The following is a 17,214-nucleotide window of genomic DNA, read 5'->3' on the forward strand; positions in this document are numbered from 1 at the left end:
GTAGCCTTGCCATAAATTTGTAGCCTTAGATGGAAAAAAAAAGGCATTAATGCCTTCAATTTCTTATAATGTTCCCTTTCATTTGCTTTCACAGGACTTACCAGAAGGAGCAATAGACTCTTTGAAGAGTCTGGAGATGGAGTAAGTGAAACTAACAAATTTTCTTTACCCTTGTAAACAAATTCTGCCTTTTATCTGAATTTAGAATAGCTCAAAACAGGTCAAATCTCCCTCATTTCTAATGCTTTAATTTTCTTATAGAGAAAAATGCATAGACAAAGAAAGACATGAAGCCCTGGCATGGGTGGATGGCATCTTGAGTAAAGGAGGCATTGGTGACATTTATTTTGAATGACCTTTTTATTCCATGGCCATATACCCTAGTACATGATTTGTGGGAGGTATGCTCCATTCCTTTTTGTGGTAAAATTAGAAAAGGCAAAGGGAGAGGTGGGGAAAGAGGGAAAAGAAGAAATCAATCTGTATCTCTAAGTACAGATAATTTATCAGGCAGATCAACTGTAGGAAGGAGTACATACAAGAGTAACAGAAATGGAAAATGACTCCTTGAAAGCATCCGTATCTTTACTGCTAATAGGCATGGGTTTCTTTTTGGAGTGATGAAAGAGTTCTAAAATTAGATTGTGGCAATGGTTGTACAATTCAGTGAATATCCTAAAAAAATTAAGAAAAAAACCCCACTGAATTGAACACTTTAAATGGGCAAACTTTATGGTATGTAAAGCATACCTCAGTAAAGCTGTTTTTTTTTTTAATCCCTTGTCATATCTATGTATTCCTTGGGGAGTCTTCAAGTAATTTAAATATCACGGGTTTAGAATCTATTAATCCATATAGGATGATTCAGACATATATCTAGGTTTAAAGTTTGTGGTCAAAAGTCAGTTGCTTAACATCACAGGACTTCAGATTTCTCAAATAATATGGGGATAACAACACTGTCTTGTCCAGAAGCAGGGACTCAAACACAATTTTTGTTCAATTAATACATGGTGGGAGTGCTCTAGGTGAAGTGTAGGATACGACAAGGAAAACACACCAGTGGGAATGTGGTTTCAGCTGAAATCTAGCTTTATTCTGTTTCTTCAAGGAAGTCAGTCATTGGCCAAAGCCTGAGTGGTCAATGTGGGAGGGTGCAGTGTCCAGCTGGCAGCTGGCAGACATTTAGTGGCTATTGCCTACTGCCACTGGGGAGGGTGCACTTGCCAGTAGAGGGGCCTGTGTTGGGCACTACCATCATCTACTACTCATTCTTCTTCCATAGTACTGTTCTGTTGCAGGGATGCACAGACATGCATAATATACAATAACTGTGAACTTCTACATAGTGCCTGGCCTATAAGGAGTACTTTATAAACGGTAGCTATTTTTTTAAACTTTTTATTTTATATTTGGAGTATAGTTGATTGGCAATGTTGTGCTAGCTTCAGATGTACAGCAAAGTGATTCAGTTATACATATACATGTACCTATTCTTTATCAAATTATTTTCCCATTTAGGTTGTAACATAATACTGAGCAGAGTTCCCTGTGCTATACAGTAGGTCCTTATTGGTTATCTATTTTAAATATAGCAGTGTGTACACGTCAATCCCAAACTTCCTAACTATTCTTCCCACCCCCCACCCTTCCCCTCTGGTAACCATAAGTTTGTTCTCTAAGTCTGTGAGTCTGTTTCTGTTTTGTAAATAAGTTCATTTGTATCATTTTTTTTTAGATTCTGCATATAAGCAATATCATATGATATTTCTCTTTCTCTATCTGACTTACTTCACTCAGTATGCGTAGCTATTTTTTACAGGGCATAAAATATCAAATACAGACAAGGAAATAAATTGATTACAAATACTACATAATGCTATGCAGTAAGAAAACCTTACGGTACATGTTGCTTTCTCATCAAATGTATATAGGTGATTTACTGAGTATTCTTCATGATGAGGTTGTAAGGCAGTAACTCTCAGTGGGCTTGTCCAACCTGAAAACAAAAATGTATGTGCTTTGGGTACATACGTAAGAAATACAAATGTACACAATGCAATAGGAATTTCTTCTTCCACCAGAAATACTTCCTACTAGAAAGCTAAACTGTGTGGTATTGGTTTTTCCATGGATTATCTAACAACTTTTCTCAGCAGTGAGAACAGAAGCGCTCTGAAATTTATGAGTTAATTAAATAGTGTACAATTATTTGTTATTTATTATTTATTATTGGAAGAGATCTCTTGGGCACTATTAATCTGTGCATGTGCACGCAGACAGGTTGGGGATGGTGGTGACACAAAGGAGTTTACTATGTAGATAATTCAACCTAATGATAAGAGATGGGCAAATATAAAAGCTGCCTTCAACAAATATTTACCTCACCACAAATGAAAGCAGATGAATGTATAAAGATGGAAAACAGGTTTCCTGGTTTTGAGGTGCTCATGAACAAATGGAAAAGACAGACATGTAAGTAGATAATTTCAGTACAATGTGGTGACTGTGATCACTGTTGAGCTCTGAGTGCTGCGGGAGTGCAGAGGAGGGACATCTAATCCAGCCAGATTGTAGGGAGTTAGGAACATCTTCCTGAAGATAAGACCTGACCTCATCTTGACAATTGAGTATGACTTGGATAACAAAGGGGAAGTGGAGGAAGAAGAGTCATTCCAGATGCGGGAACAGTATGTACAATGGTAGGCTTGCCCTGTGAGAGCAGCATCACAACTCTTACTGAAGGTTGGGTATAGCTACATCTTGAAATGGCAGCCAGGGAATGGTGGAAGATGAACAAAAGAGGTATGCCAATGTCAGGACATGAAAGCCTTGGACCTATCCTCCTTGGTAAGTCTTAATAAGAGAGACTGATAACTTTGGCAAATTACTCTGGTTTGGACAGGGGACTAGTGTAGGTGAAGATAACGGTTGTACCACAGAGATCCTTTTCCTACCGCATGGGTTCTTCTAACTTGGTCCTCCACTTTTTAGCTTTGCCCCATGAATTAATCTAACTCAGCAAAAGATGAACTAAAATGTTAAAACTGGGAGCTAGCTGGACAGTACAGAGATATCTAAGCATAGGTGAGATGAATTGTGACAGGGATTTGGGATAACACAGGAGCACCCTGGTCACCATGGATAGCAATCTGGTGAAGCTCCATAAGAGACTATGGCAATACTTGGGGCTTAATAATGTATATACTTCCTGGCTAAGGTACCACTGCGACCTTGTGAATTATTTGAACCCCCTGAGTCTTATTTTTCTTACCTTTAACGATTGCTGTCAGGGTTGTAAAAACTACCATTAATGTATTTAACGGAATTGGCAAATTTCTGGCATGCCTTTATAACATTATCAGTTAGTAGTTGTAACATTATTAGTACCTATAGTAGTAATGTAGTAACATCACCTTCATAATGATGATGCTGATTCAGTCAATATTTGACCAAGCAGGACAGAACCTGCAAACTCAGAAGTGGCAATGAAGGGCTGGAGAACGGGGGACCCTCTGTGGATTCTGAAGGTAAGTGACAGAGAGTAGCACGTGAGAAGGCCTTCACACAGCACTGCTGACTGTGAAGATGGAGCAGGCCATGTGAGGAGACTCCAGGAGCAGAGTGCATCCCCTGCTGCCAGAGAGCAAGGAAATGGGTGCCTCAGATGTCAGGGACTGTATTCTGCACAGTTAGAATGAGCCCCAAAGTAGATTTCTCCCCAGACCCTCCAGATATGAACAAAGAGCACACCTTGACTTTGGCAGTTGGATCTCAAATAGAGAACAGAGTTAAGCCCACTCAGGTTTTTGACCCACAAACTTGTCAGTAATAAATGGCCTTTGTTTAAAGGTGCTAAGTTTGTGGCAGTTTGTTATAGCAGCAAGAGAAAACTAATACAGAAGCGGAGGCAAGAGGCCAAGGCAGAGTGAGAGAGGCCATGCTGAATTCCACGATCTTTTCAGTTTTGAGAAGAAGGATAATTCTGTCTGTGACTCAGCTGGCCAAAGAAAACCCTCTCATGCCATCAGCAGCAATATGGTGCTTTTTGGTATCCTCTGATTTGAAGCCATTCTAGCAGTTACTTAGAAAAAAAAAAAAAAGGAAAGTAGAAAAATAAGAAAACTAAAATTTTGACTTTAAGCCAGAGTAGAAGTAAACAGGGCAATGAATTACAACTATATATCTCAGGGGCACTACGCTTACATCTAAGTATGATGACATCCTTTCTTCTACCTTGTTTCAGTAACTAGTGCTGCAAAATAACCTCAAACCTAGTAGCTTAAAACAACCATTCATCATCTACTGGGACTCTGAATTGTTCTGTCATAAGGCATAGCTCCGATAGCTGAAAATGTTCAAAATGACCTCACTCACTGGCAAGATCCCATGCGGTAGGGTAGAAGAACCCAGGCGGTAGGAAAAGGATCTCTATGGCTGGCAAGTTGGTATTGACTGTTAGCTGGGAGCTCAGCTGGGCCTGATGACCAATGCCTTATTTTTCTTCCCCTCTGGATCTAGGTTGGGTCTCTCACAAAATAGTGACTGAAACTCCAGGGGAACAATCCCTAAATGACCAATCTCAATGTGCAAGTACTTACCAGGCCTCCACTTGCATCATGCTTGCTAATATCTTATTGGCTAAAGCCACTCATATGTCCAAGCCCAGAGTCAACATGAGAAGGAAACAGACCTCATTTTATGGTAGGAAAAGTGGCAGGCACACACAGGAAGGGGTGAGCTGCCAAAAGCCACTTTTGGGAACAGCTATTACACACCTCTCCTTCATAACCCACAGTCTCACTTCATTGCTTTCATGCCACCAAACAAATATCAAGTCTTTTGTCAAGGAAAGCACTGTATTATTTCCTTGACAAAAGTATTTCCTCATTTATTAGAGATTTAACATGTTTAAAACTGTGATCGTATTTTTACAGTGAATGGGTTTTGTGTGTAACCCATGAAACTGTATGAGTTTGGAGGAGTCTACCACGAACACTATTTTCCCATAGGCCTTATTATTTTTATTATAAAACATTTCCATAACAAGGTGCTTTTAAGGAAGCCAAAACCTTAGAAGAAAGATTCAAGGACTATTCTATGTATTTTTTTTTATTCATGTGTTACCTCTCCTCTAATGGTTGCAGACAGGTTTTTTTTTTTTAACATCTAAAATACCCTTTGTGAGTGGTCTTCCCTGAGTTTTCCTTCTCAATATAGCAAAAGGTAGGTTAATTATGTTGATATTTTTAAAGAACCAACTTTAGGTTTAGGTTATTTTTTCTGCTGTTTTTCTATTCTCTATTTTATTTATATGAACCAAACATCCAACCTTCAAAATACATGATACAAACATTGACAGAATTGAAGAGAGAAACGGCCCTACAATAACAGTTGAAGACTTTGGTACCCTACTTTCAATAATGAATAGAACAACCAGAAAAAGATCAGCAAGGAAGTAGAGAACTTAAACAACAATTTGACCTAACAGACATTGACAGAACACTCAAACCAACAAAATACCCAAGCGGAATACACATTTTTCTCAGGTGCACTTAGAACATTCTCTAGGCTATATTGTAGGTGACGAAGCAAGTCTTAGTAAACTTAAAAGGACTGAAAGCATGTAAAATATATTAATACTTTCTGAACACAATGGAATGAAACTAGAAATCAATAGACTGGAATAAAATTAAAAACTGATAGATGAAAATTAAACACCACACCCCTAAATAACCATTGGGTTAAAGAAGAAATAACATGGGAAATTAGAAATTATCTTGAGACAAATGAAAACAAAAACATAAGTAATGGGGTTCAGCAAAAGTAGTGCTAAGAGGAAAACTCATAGGTATAAATGCTTGTATTAAAGAAGAAATATCTCAAATCAACCACCTAAATTTACACTTAAAAAACTAGAAAAAGAACAAACTAAACCCAAAGCTAGCAGAAAAAAGAAAATAATAAAGATTAGGTCAGAAAGACACAAAATAGAGAATAGAAAAACAATAGGGAAAATCAATGAAAGCAAGAGTTGGTTCTTGAAAAGATCAACAAAATTGACAAACATTTAGCTAGACTGACTCAGAGAAAAAGAAAGAAGGCTCAAATAACTAAAATCACAAATGAACGAAGGGACATTACAACTGATTTTTGCTGGAGGTCATTGAGAGGACGTGACCACCCACTGAGCCATGAGCTGAACTCAGGCAATCAGAGGCTCCTACCCCCTCCTCTGTCCTTGAACTGAATGTATGTTCTGCCCACTGTTCCCACAGGAGCAGCTGTTTCAGGAACACAGCCTTGAGAGAGTAACGCTTCGTTGAGACCATCTGGACAGTATACGTGACTGAACCCTGTTAAGTCCTCTACATAAACTTGAAGATTCTGGAGGGTGGGTGCAGAGATCTACTCATCTTAAGGCACCTAAGACAAGCATAAGTAAGTTTCCTAGGTAATTAAACCTGCCACCTACCCGTCTGGAGAGTCTGCCTCTTTCTCCTTGCCCTGTGAGTACAGGGGCCAGTTTTGGATTTCACCTGGGGAACTCCTGAGGTTTAGAACCAACAATTTTACAGAAATAAAAAAGGATTATAAGAAAGTACTATGAACAGTTGTACACCAAACGATTATATAACCTACATGAAATGGACAAATTCCTAAAACCACATAGCCTACCAAGACTGAATCATGAAGAAACAGAAAATATGAACAGACCTATAACTAATAAGGAGATTGAATCAGTAATCAAAACTCCCAATGAAGAAAAGCTCCAGATCAGATGGCTTCACTGGTAAATTCTACAAAATATTTAAAAAAGAATTAACACGAATCCACTTCAAGCTCTTCCAAAGAAATTGAAGAGAACACTCCCAAATTCATTCCATAAGGCCAACTGATACCAAAGCCAGACAAAGACACTACAAGAAGAAATGGACCGATATCCTGATGAATACTGATGCGAAAATCCTCAAATACTAGAAAACAGAATTTAACACACATTTGAAAGGATTATACACCATGACCAAGTGGGGTTTATTCCTTGAATGTAAGGAATTGTAATTGTGCATTAATGCAGTGTGTGGCAATGTAAAATGGATTAGCCACTATGGAAAACAATAGCTGGTTCCTCAAAACATTAAACACAGAATTACCATTGAGCAATTCCACCTTTCCGTATATACCCCAAAGAACAGAAAATGGGATCTTGAAGAGATATCTGTACACCCACATTCATAGCAGCATTATTCACAATAGCCAAAAGGTGAAGCAACCCAAGTGTCCATTGATGGATGAAAGGATAAACAAAACGTGGTATATACATAAAATGGAAAATTATTCAGCCTTAAAAAGGAAGGAATTCTGACATATGCTACAGCAAGAACACTGCTGTCCATGAGGACACTATGCTAAGTGAAACATGCCAGCCACAAAAAGACAAATACTGTATGATTTTGCTCATATGAGGTAGCTAAAGTGGTCAAATTCATAGAGAAAGAAAGTAAAATGATTGCTAGGGGTTGAGAGGAAGGAGGGAAAGGTAGTTAGTATTTGATGGATATAGCATTTCAGTTTGGTAAGATGGAAGGAGTTATGGAGACGGACAGTGGTGATGGCTGCACAACAATGTGCTTAACACCAATGAATTACACACTTAAAAATGGTTAAGATGGTTGTTACTGAGGGTGTGTACCCCAAAATTCATATGCTGTAGCCCCTACCCCAATATGATGGTATTTGGAGGTGGGGCCTTTGGGTAATTAGGTTCAGATGAGGCCATGAGGGTGTGGCTCCCATGACAGGATGGAACTAGGAACAAAAAACAACTGACCCCCGTTAAATGTCTAGATAAGGTTGAAATAGGACAAAAAATCAGTGATATAATCTTTCAGGATCTTGTTTTGATATTTATGAAAGTCCACTGAAAAGCATAATGGTGTGTGATATAATTAATTCTGAGAAGATATCCTTCTTTATCAGAATGTATGAGAAATTATGTGTATTTAGGTTTGCTAAAAACTGCAAGTATTTCTTATTTATAATTAATGATTATTTCCAGAATCACTGAAAGCATAGGCCAAATTATATTGAAATCAATCCCTGAACTTCAAGTATTGTTCTTTGAAACTGTTAATAGCTCATAACAGCTACTACTAATTAAATGCTTTACCAGGTTCCACGAATTTTGCTAAGTATTTTACCCATCTTAATTCATTCAATTCCTACAATTTTATAAGACAATTTATGTATGAAGGAACTGAAAATTCTGGACTTTAACTTAACATGACTTTGTTTAACTTTACAACATCTAACAAATGTTATTGGTTCATTCCTTTGTCAGATATTTTTACATGAATAACGGTAAATAGCCCTCGCTATTATAAATTATAACTAGTATCTGAATTTTATAAATAAGGATACACAGGCATAGAGATTAGCAATGAGTCCTGGGTCATGGTGCAAGTAAATTTCCTGCCAGGAATAGAGTACAGACAGTCTCACTCTAGAGCCTATCTTCTGCATTCTGCTGTACTGATCTAGGCAGTGAAATAGAGGCTAGATGAGCTCTGTATTTGGTTCTGAACTGTTGGTGCAATGTCTGTTATCCCTATCTCAGTCATAAGTTAGCTTCTTCACCTCTAATTTGTTGGAATGCTTTGACAGTTCACTTTTAGGAAAACTTACAAAAACAAATCAATATTGTTCTTAAAAATTACACTAGGTTGGGATTTTCTGCTTACAAGCTAAGTGTCATACTTGTCTAAAATAGGACTACAATGAAAAATGACTTCGATTCCTTTAAAGAAGAGTTCTTGATAATGACTATTAGTGTACATTGAAACATTAACGAAAGATTGAGCTCAAGCTCCTTTCTGGACAGATCAGAAAATTGGTCACTAGTTCAGAATCAGTGAAAACTGTACTATGGCTGTAAGACTGGCCTGAACTCATCAATGGTTCCTTCAATGTGAATTGCATTTGATTCTCAGTAATACCTTATTTCCCTAGATGGTATTTCAAATGGATTATAAAATAATTATTTCTTAAAATGTTATTGGACCTCATTTATATATTTACGTGAACATTCCAAACTAAGGAATTTCCCTAAGCCTACCCGCTGAGGCCACAACTGGAGTGCACATTAAAAGCATAGTTCTTATCCCTTGCTTATCTCTCATCAAATTGTTCTTTTCTTGTTCAAGAGTGGGTATCTGGAGAGTGTGGCTTGGGACCATTATTTTGTGGGGCTTTGCATTTCTACTACCTTTGCCCTGATTCGTACTCCCTTTCTAGTCCCAAGTGCCTATGGCCTCTCTTCATGGAGGAGTGGCAGGAACCATGAGCTTCCACTGCTCCAAAAAACAATGATGTCACTGTTCCTCCACACAGCTTCCCTAGGCTTCTGGTCTGTGGCTGGGCACTGCAGAGGAGTGGTGAAGAGGGCGCAGCCTCTTAAGGCTAGAGCAAGCTCAGCATCTCTTGCTATAGCACTTGGTCTTTGCCTTTCCCACATGCTCAAACATGTTAATCTCTTTTCACTCCCTGCCTACCAGGCACATTCCATACAGGAACACTGCCCGTGGATTTCTTCTGGAAGTTTCTCACCACTTCTGGGCCAGGCTTGTGACACCCTCTGGGAGTTCTTACAGAGAAACCAAAAGGTGCAGCAGTCAGTGAGTGTTCATCAAAGTCTGCCTCCAGGAATGTGGTGGAGTTATTTATGCAGGGGTTGCCTCTCTTCAGCTCCTGTTCTTACAAGACCCCCAAATTTACTTTCAACTACTTTCGCATTGCATTTCAGCTCCTGTAACCTAACTCTTTGATAATCATCAGCAAATTAATTTTTTCAAAGGACAGAGACAGAGAAGGAGGCATGATACACAATTATCAAAGTTAAATATAAATTCCTTTGTGGCAAAATTAGGTTATCTGTGTGTTTAGAATAAATTATCTGATATATACTTTGTGTTGGCCACATACTGATGAATGTATTTTTTGAAAACCAACTATTTTTTTTACAAACAGGTTTAAAAAAGGCTTATCATTCTTATTACTTTTTCCTTACAATCCATAATTTAAAAATAAGAATTCCTTATTTGGTCTTTTACAATTTTATGTCAAATGAACAGCTAAATCTTAGATCCATGCTCTTCTCTCTCATTTGAGTGTTTAAAAATTACAAAGCCCATGTCACTTCATTTACCTCCAAGTCTTGCTCTGATGGAAATGTCTGGTACTGCCCTGGAATTCCATCTCCTGTCTTGTTTTAGTTCTTCTAGTAACATTTTTTTCCTTTTTAATGTCGTCTGAAATCCTGTGTCTGGCCTGGGAACTCGATGTTGAGGTTTCACATCACTGAAACCTACCAAGCTTGGTATGGTTCTGCCAATGCCAGGCTTTAAGTCAGCATCACCACCAGGACTCACAAACCCTGAACAGGTGTCACCTAAGGGTACATCATCCCGAAGTGGAAATAATGGATAATCTGGCCCATACGGTGTGGGATAAGGATAGTGTAAATGATAGTCTGGCAGGACTGAAGGGGGATAAGGGTGAAATTTAAGAAAAGTAGGGTTGCCTTTCTTTTCAATTCTGTCACAGTCATGTCTGTCCTCAACTCCTTTCACAAAAGGCATGTTCAGTTTTCGTAAGAGAGCATGATAGTGTGGGTAATCTATATTCTCAACAGCCTTTGTTCTTGAAAGGAAGGATCCTTCAGAGATACTTATCTTTCCAGGTGTGTGCTGTGAATCCATATATACGGCCTTTCTCTTTAAAATTGTGGGTGACTGTATATTAATTGCTTCTGAAGTCTCCTTTCTCTTTAACTATAAAACTCTTATATTTCTAACCACTGACGATTGGTTAACCTAACATAGTTATTGATTTGGCTTTCTCAATGTCAATAGAGTTTTTTCTTTTAAAAAATTTTTAAGGTAAATATTTTTTCTCCATCAAAGGAAGTAAGGGATCAGAACAGAAAAAACTAAACGAAACAGAGCCCATGTTGCTTGGCAACAGCTAGAACTCTAACACATTGGACCATTTATTAGATACATCATAATTTAATTCTTAGGAAAAACAAAAACAGACTTGTCAGTAAAATCTCCATGACAGTTTCCTCAGCAATGCTCAGGAAAACTGTGCTCATTTTACAATTTTTCCATAAGTTGATACTTTATGGGTAAATGAGATTCAGTAAAGGGTATAAATAAAGCAGTTAATGAAGAGGCAATATATTTTTTAAAACATATCTCTGATATACTTTAAGTATTTACCTGATATAAAAAAGTACAAAACACACTGCCTATATAAATTGTAAATTTAAATGCAGTGCAAAAAATGAACATGTATTACATTACAGTTAAATCAATGTATCTAATTTTTGAGGAAAGTAACTTGCAATTTATAGTCAAAGTACAGGTTCATCTTTTACGTGCCCTACATTATGCTTACTTACCTTTTTGCTACCATGATGGCAGAGTAAGATCAATGAAGTTCTTAATCTCATTTCAGGAAACTACAGTAAGTAGCAGCTATTAGCTCAATGCAAAAAAAGACATCATCAGTATACTGTTCATTTAAAAGCTCATTTCAACTAGGTAACTTGGTCTTGCGCGAAAACTGCTATCAAAGGAATTCCAGACAGTAGAATTCGGGCACAAAAGCTAACACCATCCCTACTGGAGTAAAAAGTGCAAATACGAATAACAGACCCACTTTCTTTTTGATTTTCAGCAATCAGCTTTCCATCTTTAGAATCACACCATACATTAACTAAGATCTCCAATATTACTTCTTATTCTCAGGTTGAATATTAGGAATTTATACAGCAGACCAAGGCAGGAGGGACTGAATTACAGAAAACAGAGATTTCAAGATTTAGCATGGTCTGAACAGTCCTCTCTGCTCTTTATTCTCTGTAAGTCCACAGTCCAAAGTTCATTTGGTAAAAATCATGTTGTGCAGGTTGACTTGTTTATAAAAATTAAAAGGAATTTTAGCAGAATATATATCCAGACAACTATAGTGATTTATTGGGCACTATTCAGTAAAATTTGTTTACTAGGTGTGCTCAAAGGAAGTGCAAGACCTTGACCAAAATGCTGGCTGGATCTAAATCATGCAGGTCTCTTTACTAAGACATGCTTGAACAGGCTGTACTCAATTCAAGACTTTATACAGATTAGAAAGGATTCCTAAAGAAGTAAATCTACTCAGTAGAATAAACTGTACTGGATACATTTTACCAATTAGCACATGCATAAAGATAGCCAGAAAACTCAAGAAATAAGCAGAAATTTCAATTTCCTTTGTTAATAAGAACCAAGGACTTCTTTGGATATTTACGTAATCCTTAAGAAATGTCTTCATCCTGGTCCTGGTCCAAAATGAACTCTCCTTCCTTTCTGCTAGATGTTTTCTGTTCTTTTCTTTTTTAAAAATAAACGGGTATTTGAATGCTTACTTTATACCAGGAACTATCCTAGGAGTTGAGGTTAACATGGTGGCAAAACAGACACGATTCTAGCTGTGAAGACATAGTTGGTAAAGCAGGCCAGCTGAAAGACAGCAAGGGGTGATGCTCTCTGTGGCACAAACAAGATACATCTGAAGGCATTGATGTTCGAGATACGCCACCGAACAAGCGGGGAGGTGGACTCAGGTGGGTGCTCAGGCTGTCAGTTCGAAAACCCTCGTCTGGAGAGAAGGACACCCAGTGATGGCTTTCGGACCACCTGGACCACTCATTTCTTCTGATTACACAGGGTTATTGGGCATTCTGTCTTCTGTTGCTTAAACTTCATTGTCCTATGTACTTGTACCACCTGGGTAAGATTTACTTGTATCGTAGCTCCCTTCACATGAAGTGAATCCTTCCCACCGCAGAAACGCAGAGTATTCTAACACGTTCTGGCTATAAACGCCCACGTAGGCAGACGGGTGGTTTTATGCATCTTTCTGAACTCAGGTGATAAAAGACCATCTTTCCGGCTGAGCGGTCCATTCCATCTAAGGCTGTTGCCTCGTTTTTCCCGCCCAGCCTCTTCCTGGGGCTCAAGGCCCACTTCCATTCCCGGTGGCTGGACCTTGCATCCATCGCCCAGTTGCGTCCCATAAATCCGTAGGTAGTCAGCAGCCGACGTTGGGAGAGAGAGGCAGCCCTCTCGGGCTAGACCAGCCCTCACTCCCGTGACCCTCGCCCTGTGGTCCAGAGTCGGCCTCAACACTCAGACTCGGCCAGCCCGTCCCTCTGCCCGCGACTCTTCTGCGGCTCCACAACTTTCCACAGGTCGCCTATGCTTTCCGGGTTGCCTGCGCGACGGCGGGGTCCTGACGGCGGGTGACTTCGCGCCCCCCAGGCCTCCACTACCCGTCCAGCCCCGCCCCCGCCCTGCCGGAAGTGGTGGCCCTTTTATCGGCCCCCCTTCCGGTCCGCTGGCTGGCGGGTGGGCGCGAGCTGCCTAACGACCTTCTACGCTGAGTGTCGGCCGGCGGCGGCGGCGGCGGGTGGATGGAGGCCTCGGCTCCCTGCGGAGCGCGGCGGGGCTGGCGGCGGTCCCGGGCCGCGGGCTTCCCGCTCTCCCGGGCCGCGGTGGTCCTGGTGTTCTCCGCGCTGGTGCTGCGGGCGCCCCCGTCAGGTGAGGCGGCGGAGGGCGGCTCCGGACCGCGGCTCCCGGAGGTTTCTGTGTGTCACGTGCGTCCGCTGATGGGAAAGCCTGGATCACTGGTCCCGCTCTTGAATTTAATAGCAGGACTGGGCACATTGATGTCGTATAGACGGGCGAGGTAATTCAAACACCCACAGCTCAAGGCTTGACATTAAATTGGCTGTTAACAAGACCCTTATCAGCCCCCGGGTCCTTTGCCAGCTTTCCACGACGTACGGGTCTCAGGATTTCAGTGTATTTTGAAATGAGTAGACATCCCGCCGCTTTCTCATTTCCCGTGGTCCTGGAGCTCCATCTATTGGTTTTAGCTATAAAGTACAGGAAAGACTGGCAACTTAAGTTTTGATATTCTGCTGCCGCCGTTTTTTTCCTCCTTTTGATTCAGAGATCCGAAATACTTTCTCATGTTTTCAAAATAGAGTTAAGATACCGAAGGGAGTGCTTAATTCAACGGTCATCATTTAACTAGAAAGGTTTTGGCTGCGTTATTTTGCGTTCAAGTTTTAGACTTTTTAGAAATAAAGTTATTTTGCGTTCAAGTTTTAGACTTTTTAGAAATAAAGTATCTCCCAGAATTGAATCATAGAAAGCACAAAAGAGGTTTGTTTAAAATACAATTTGTGCAGAAAAGGGGCAATGAAAGAAGAAGCCCTCCAAGAATATGAATGAGGAAGGGCTGCGGAGGTAGACAGGGGATAGGAGGAGAATGGAAAGAAATGGAGTGAAGAGACATTACAAAATATGCCAAAGTCCAAACGTCATTCTAGTTTAAGTAGAGACTAGCTGATAGCTGTTAATTACCCCGTAGGAGAAGGATGCTTCTTGACCACGGCCCATGATCTTATGCTAGGTACGACTCTGTGTGTGTGTGTGTGTGTGTGTTGTCTTTTGATCCAAGAACAAGATCAGGCCTGAGCATATAAGAAGTAGACTAAGAACGCAGTATCTTAATATGTAAGGTATGGATAGTGAAGCAATATTTATGTAGCGTTTTATAGTTTATACGATAGTCCATTCAGTTCCTACAAAAACTCTAAATCTGGAATGTAGTCGCATTTTGCAGATGAGAAAACTGAAGCTCCTGGAGTTTTAATTGACTTTCTTAAGACTCATTAGTGGAAGTTGGGACTTAAATCCAGGTCATCTGACTTTGAATAGCATACTCTTCTTGGTTCTGTACCTCCTTTCTGTTAACAGCAAAGAAGATTTGGGTCTAAGCTTTATTGCATTTTTTGTGCTGCTCCTGCCACTTGTCTGTGCACACTCATGTGTCCATCAACATTCACTTGTTCAACGAGGACTGAACAACATCAGAATATATCATATTTAACAATTATTATTTAATATTTGCTATGTGCAAGGTATAGTGCTTGACAGATTATTTTTTTCTTGATTAAATCTTCTTTTTGCTTGCTGGTTTTTGCAGAGTCAAAGGATGGCTTACAAAGAGCTCCCCAGTCTGGCCCTAACTTCCTCTTCTGCTTCCCATCCCTGTGTCCTCCAGGTTTAAGGAACATACTTTTTTCTTCCAGTTTTATTGAAGTATAAGTGACATACAGCACTGTATAATTATAAGGTGTACAACATAAGGATTTGATTTACATACATCATGAAGTGATTATCACAATAAGTTGAGGGAATGTCCATCATCTTATATGGGTAGAAAATTAAAGAAATAGAAAAAAATTTTTTTCCTGTGTTGAGAGCTCTTAGGATTAACTCTTAACAATTCATATGTAACATACAGCAGTGTTAATTATACTAATCATATGTTTATCATAATAATTTATATATCATATGGTTTATTACCTGCCAAGTATGTACTTATCTTAATACTAGAAATTTGTACGTTTTGACTGCCACCTACTGAATGGGAGAAGATATTTGCAAAGAATATATCCTATAAGGGTTAATATCCAAAACAAACAACTCAACATCAAAAAACAACAGTCTAGTTAAAAAATGGGCACAGGATCTGAATAGACCTTTTTCCAAGGGAAGACATACAGATGGCCAATAGGCATGTGAAAAAGATGCTCAGCATCACTAATCATCAGGGAAATGCAAGTCTGAACCACAATGAGATACCATTCTCACACCTGTTAGAATAGCTATTATCAAAAAGGCAACAAATAACAAGTGCTGGATAGGCTGTGGAGGAAAGGGAACCCTCCTGCACTGTTGGTGGGAATGTAAATTGATGCAGCCACCATGGAGAACAGTATGGAGGGTCCTCAAAAAATTAAAAATAGAGCTACCATATGATCCAACAATATCACTCCTAGGATTTATCTGAAGAAAACAAAAACACTAATTAGAAAAGATATATGCATCCCTGTGTTCATTGTAGCACTATTTACAGTAGCCAAGATATGGGAGCAACCTAAGTGCCCATCAATAGATGAATGGATAATGAAGATAATAGGTACATACAGTGGACTCCTACTCAGCCATAAAAAAATGATGAAATCTTGTCATTTGTGACAACATGGATGGACCTAGAGGGTACTATGCTAAGTGAAATAAGAGAAGGACAAGTGCCGCATGATTTCACTTATATGTAGAATCTAAAAATACAAATGAACGAACATATCAAAACATAAACAGAGTTATAGATAGAGAACAAGCAGGTGTTTGCCAAAGGGGACAGAAGAAGTAAGTGAGGGAGATTAAGCGGTACAAACTTCCAGTTGCAAAATAAATGAGTCACAAGTTTGAAATGTACAGTGCGGGGAATATAGTCAATAGCAATGTAATGTCTTTATACGATGACTTATCATAACTAGACTAACCGTGGTGATCATTTCAAAATGTATAGAAACATCAAAGCACTAGGTTGTATAACAGGAACTAACAAAGTGTTGTGGGACAATTATATTTCAAAAACAAACAAACTCATGGCAGAAGAGATCAGATTTGTGGTTACCAGAGGCGGGATTGCGGGGAATTGGATGAAGGCAGTCAAAAGATATCGATTCTCGATAAGTTGACATAAACACTGATCCTACTATTGAGCTTATAGTCAAATAAGGAAAATTATGTCTGTGCAGGAAGAACTGTAATGCAATGTAGAGTGAGTGTTGCTGATGATGTACTAAAGAGGTAAGAGATGAGGACAAACAGAAGGTTTGAGGGAGGAGGGACTTGTGATTTGTGTCTTGAAGGGTGGGGATTTGGACTTATTGAGAGTATTCTAAGTGGATGTAGAAAAAGCTGAAGGTGAGACATAATAGGGAAAGCGGTGGGTATGTTAATTTCATTGGAGCGTATGAAGGGAATAGAGCTGGAACAGAGATACCAGATATCAGAGGATATTGATTTATGGCTCCCCTTCCACAAACATCAAATATACTGCGATACTATCCTATTCGAATGTCTTGAAATTTGTAATGAGCCAGATTGTTGATTAATGCTGTTCTTTTTGTTTTTGATAGTGGGATATTTGGCTCAATTACCAAGAGGTATTCACTTGACCCAAGATTCAATGAAAATAGTGGGATCACCAAATTTTCCAGGTATTAATAAATAGATTTTCAGTAAT

General features: G+C 39.2%; 2 protein-coding genes across 2 annotated transcripts in view; one reads left to right on the forward strand and one right to left on the reverse strand.

Annotated features, from left to right (window-relative positions):
* Positions 1-10,757, reverse strand: part of SPMIP7 (sperm microtubule inner protein 7) — a 56,532-nt gene extending 45,775 nt beyond the window's left edge. The window contains exons 1-2 of the mRNA XM_030761507.2: positions 10,205-10,757; positions 1,902-1,999 (exon numbers count right to left, since the gene is read on the reverse strand). Of these exons, the coding sequence (XP_030617367.2) occupies positions 1,902-1,999; positions 10,205-10,757 (651 nt within the window). The remainder of the gene's footprint in view (positions 1-1,901; positions 2,000-10,204) is intronic.
* A 2,742-nt stretch (positions 10,758-13,499) lies between these two features.
* ZPBP (zona pellucida binding protein) overlaps positions 13,500-17,214 on the forward strand; it is a 102,858-nt gene continuing 99,143 nt past the window's right edge. Inside the window, exons 1-2 of the mRNA XM_022593239.3 lie at positions 13,500-13,643; positions 17,108-17,188. Coding sequence (XP_022448947.1) covers positions 13,517-13,643; positions 17,108-17,188 — 208 coding nt within the window. The 5' untranslated portion in view covers positions 13,500-13,516. The remainder of the gene's footprint in view (positions 13,644-17,107; positions 17,189-17,214) is intronic.

The sequence above is a fragment of the Delphinapterus leucas genome, chromosome 9 (assembly GCF_059928025.1).
Source record: "Delphinapterus leucas isolate spDelLeu-1000000601 "Yukka" chromosome 9, BTC_Dleu_Yukka2, whole genome shotgun sequence".
Lineage (NCBI taxonomy): Eukaryota > Metazoa > Chordata > Mammalia > Artiodactyla > Monodontidae > Delphinapterus > Delphinapterus leucas.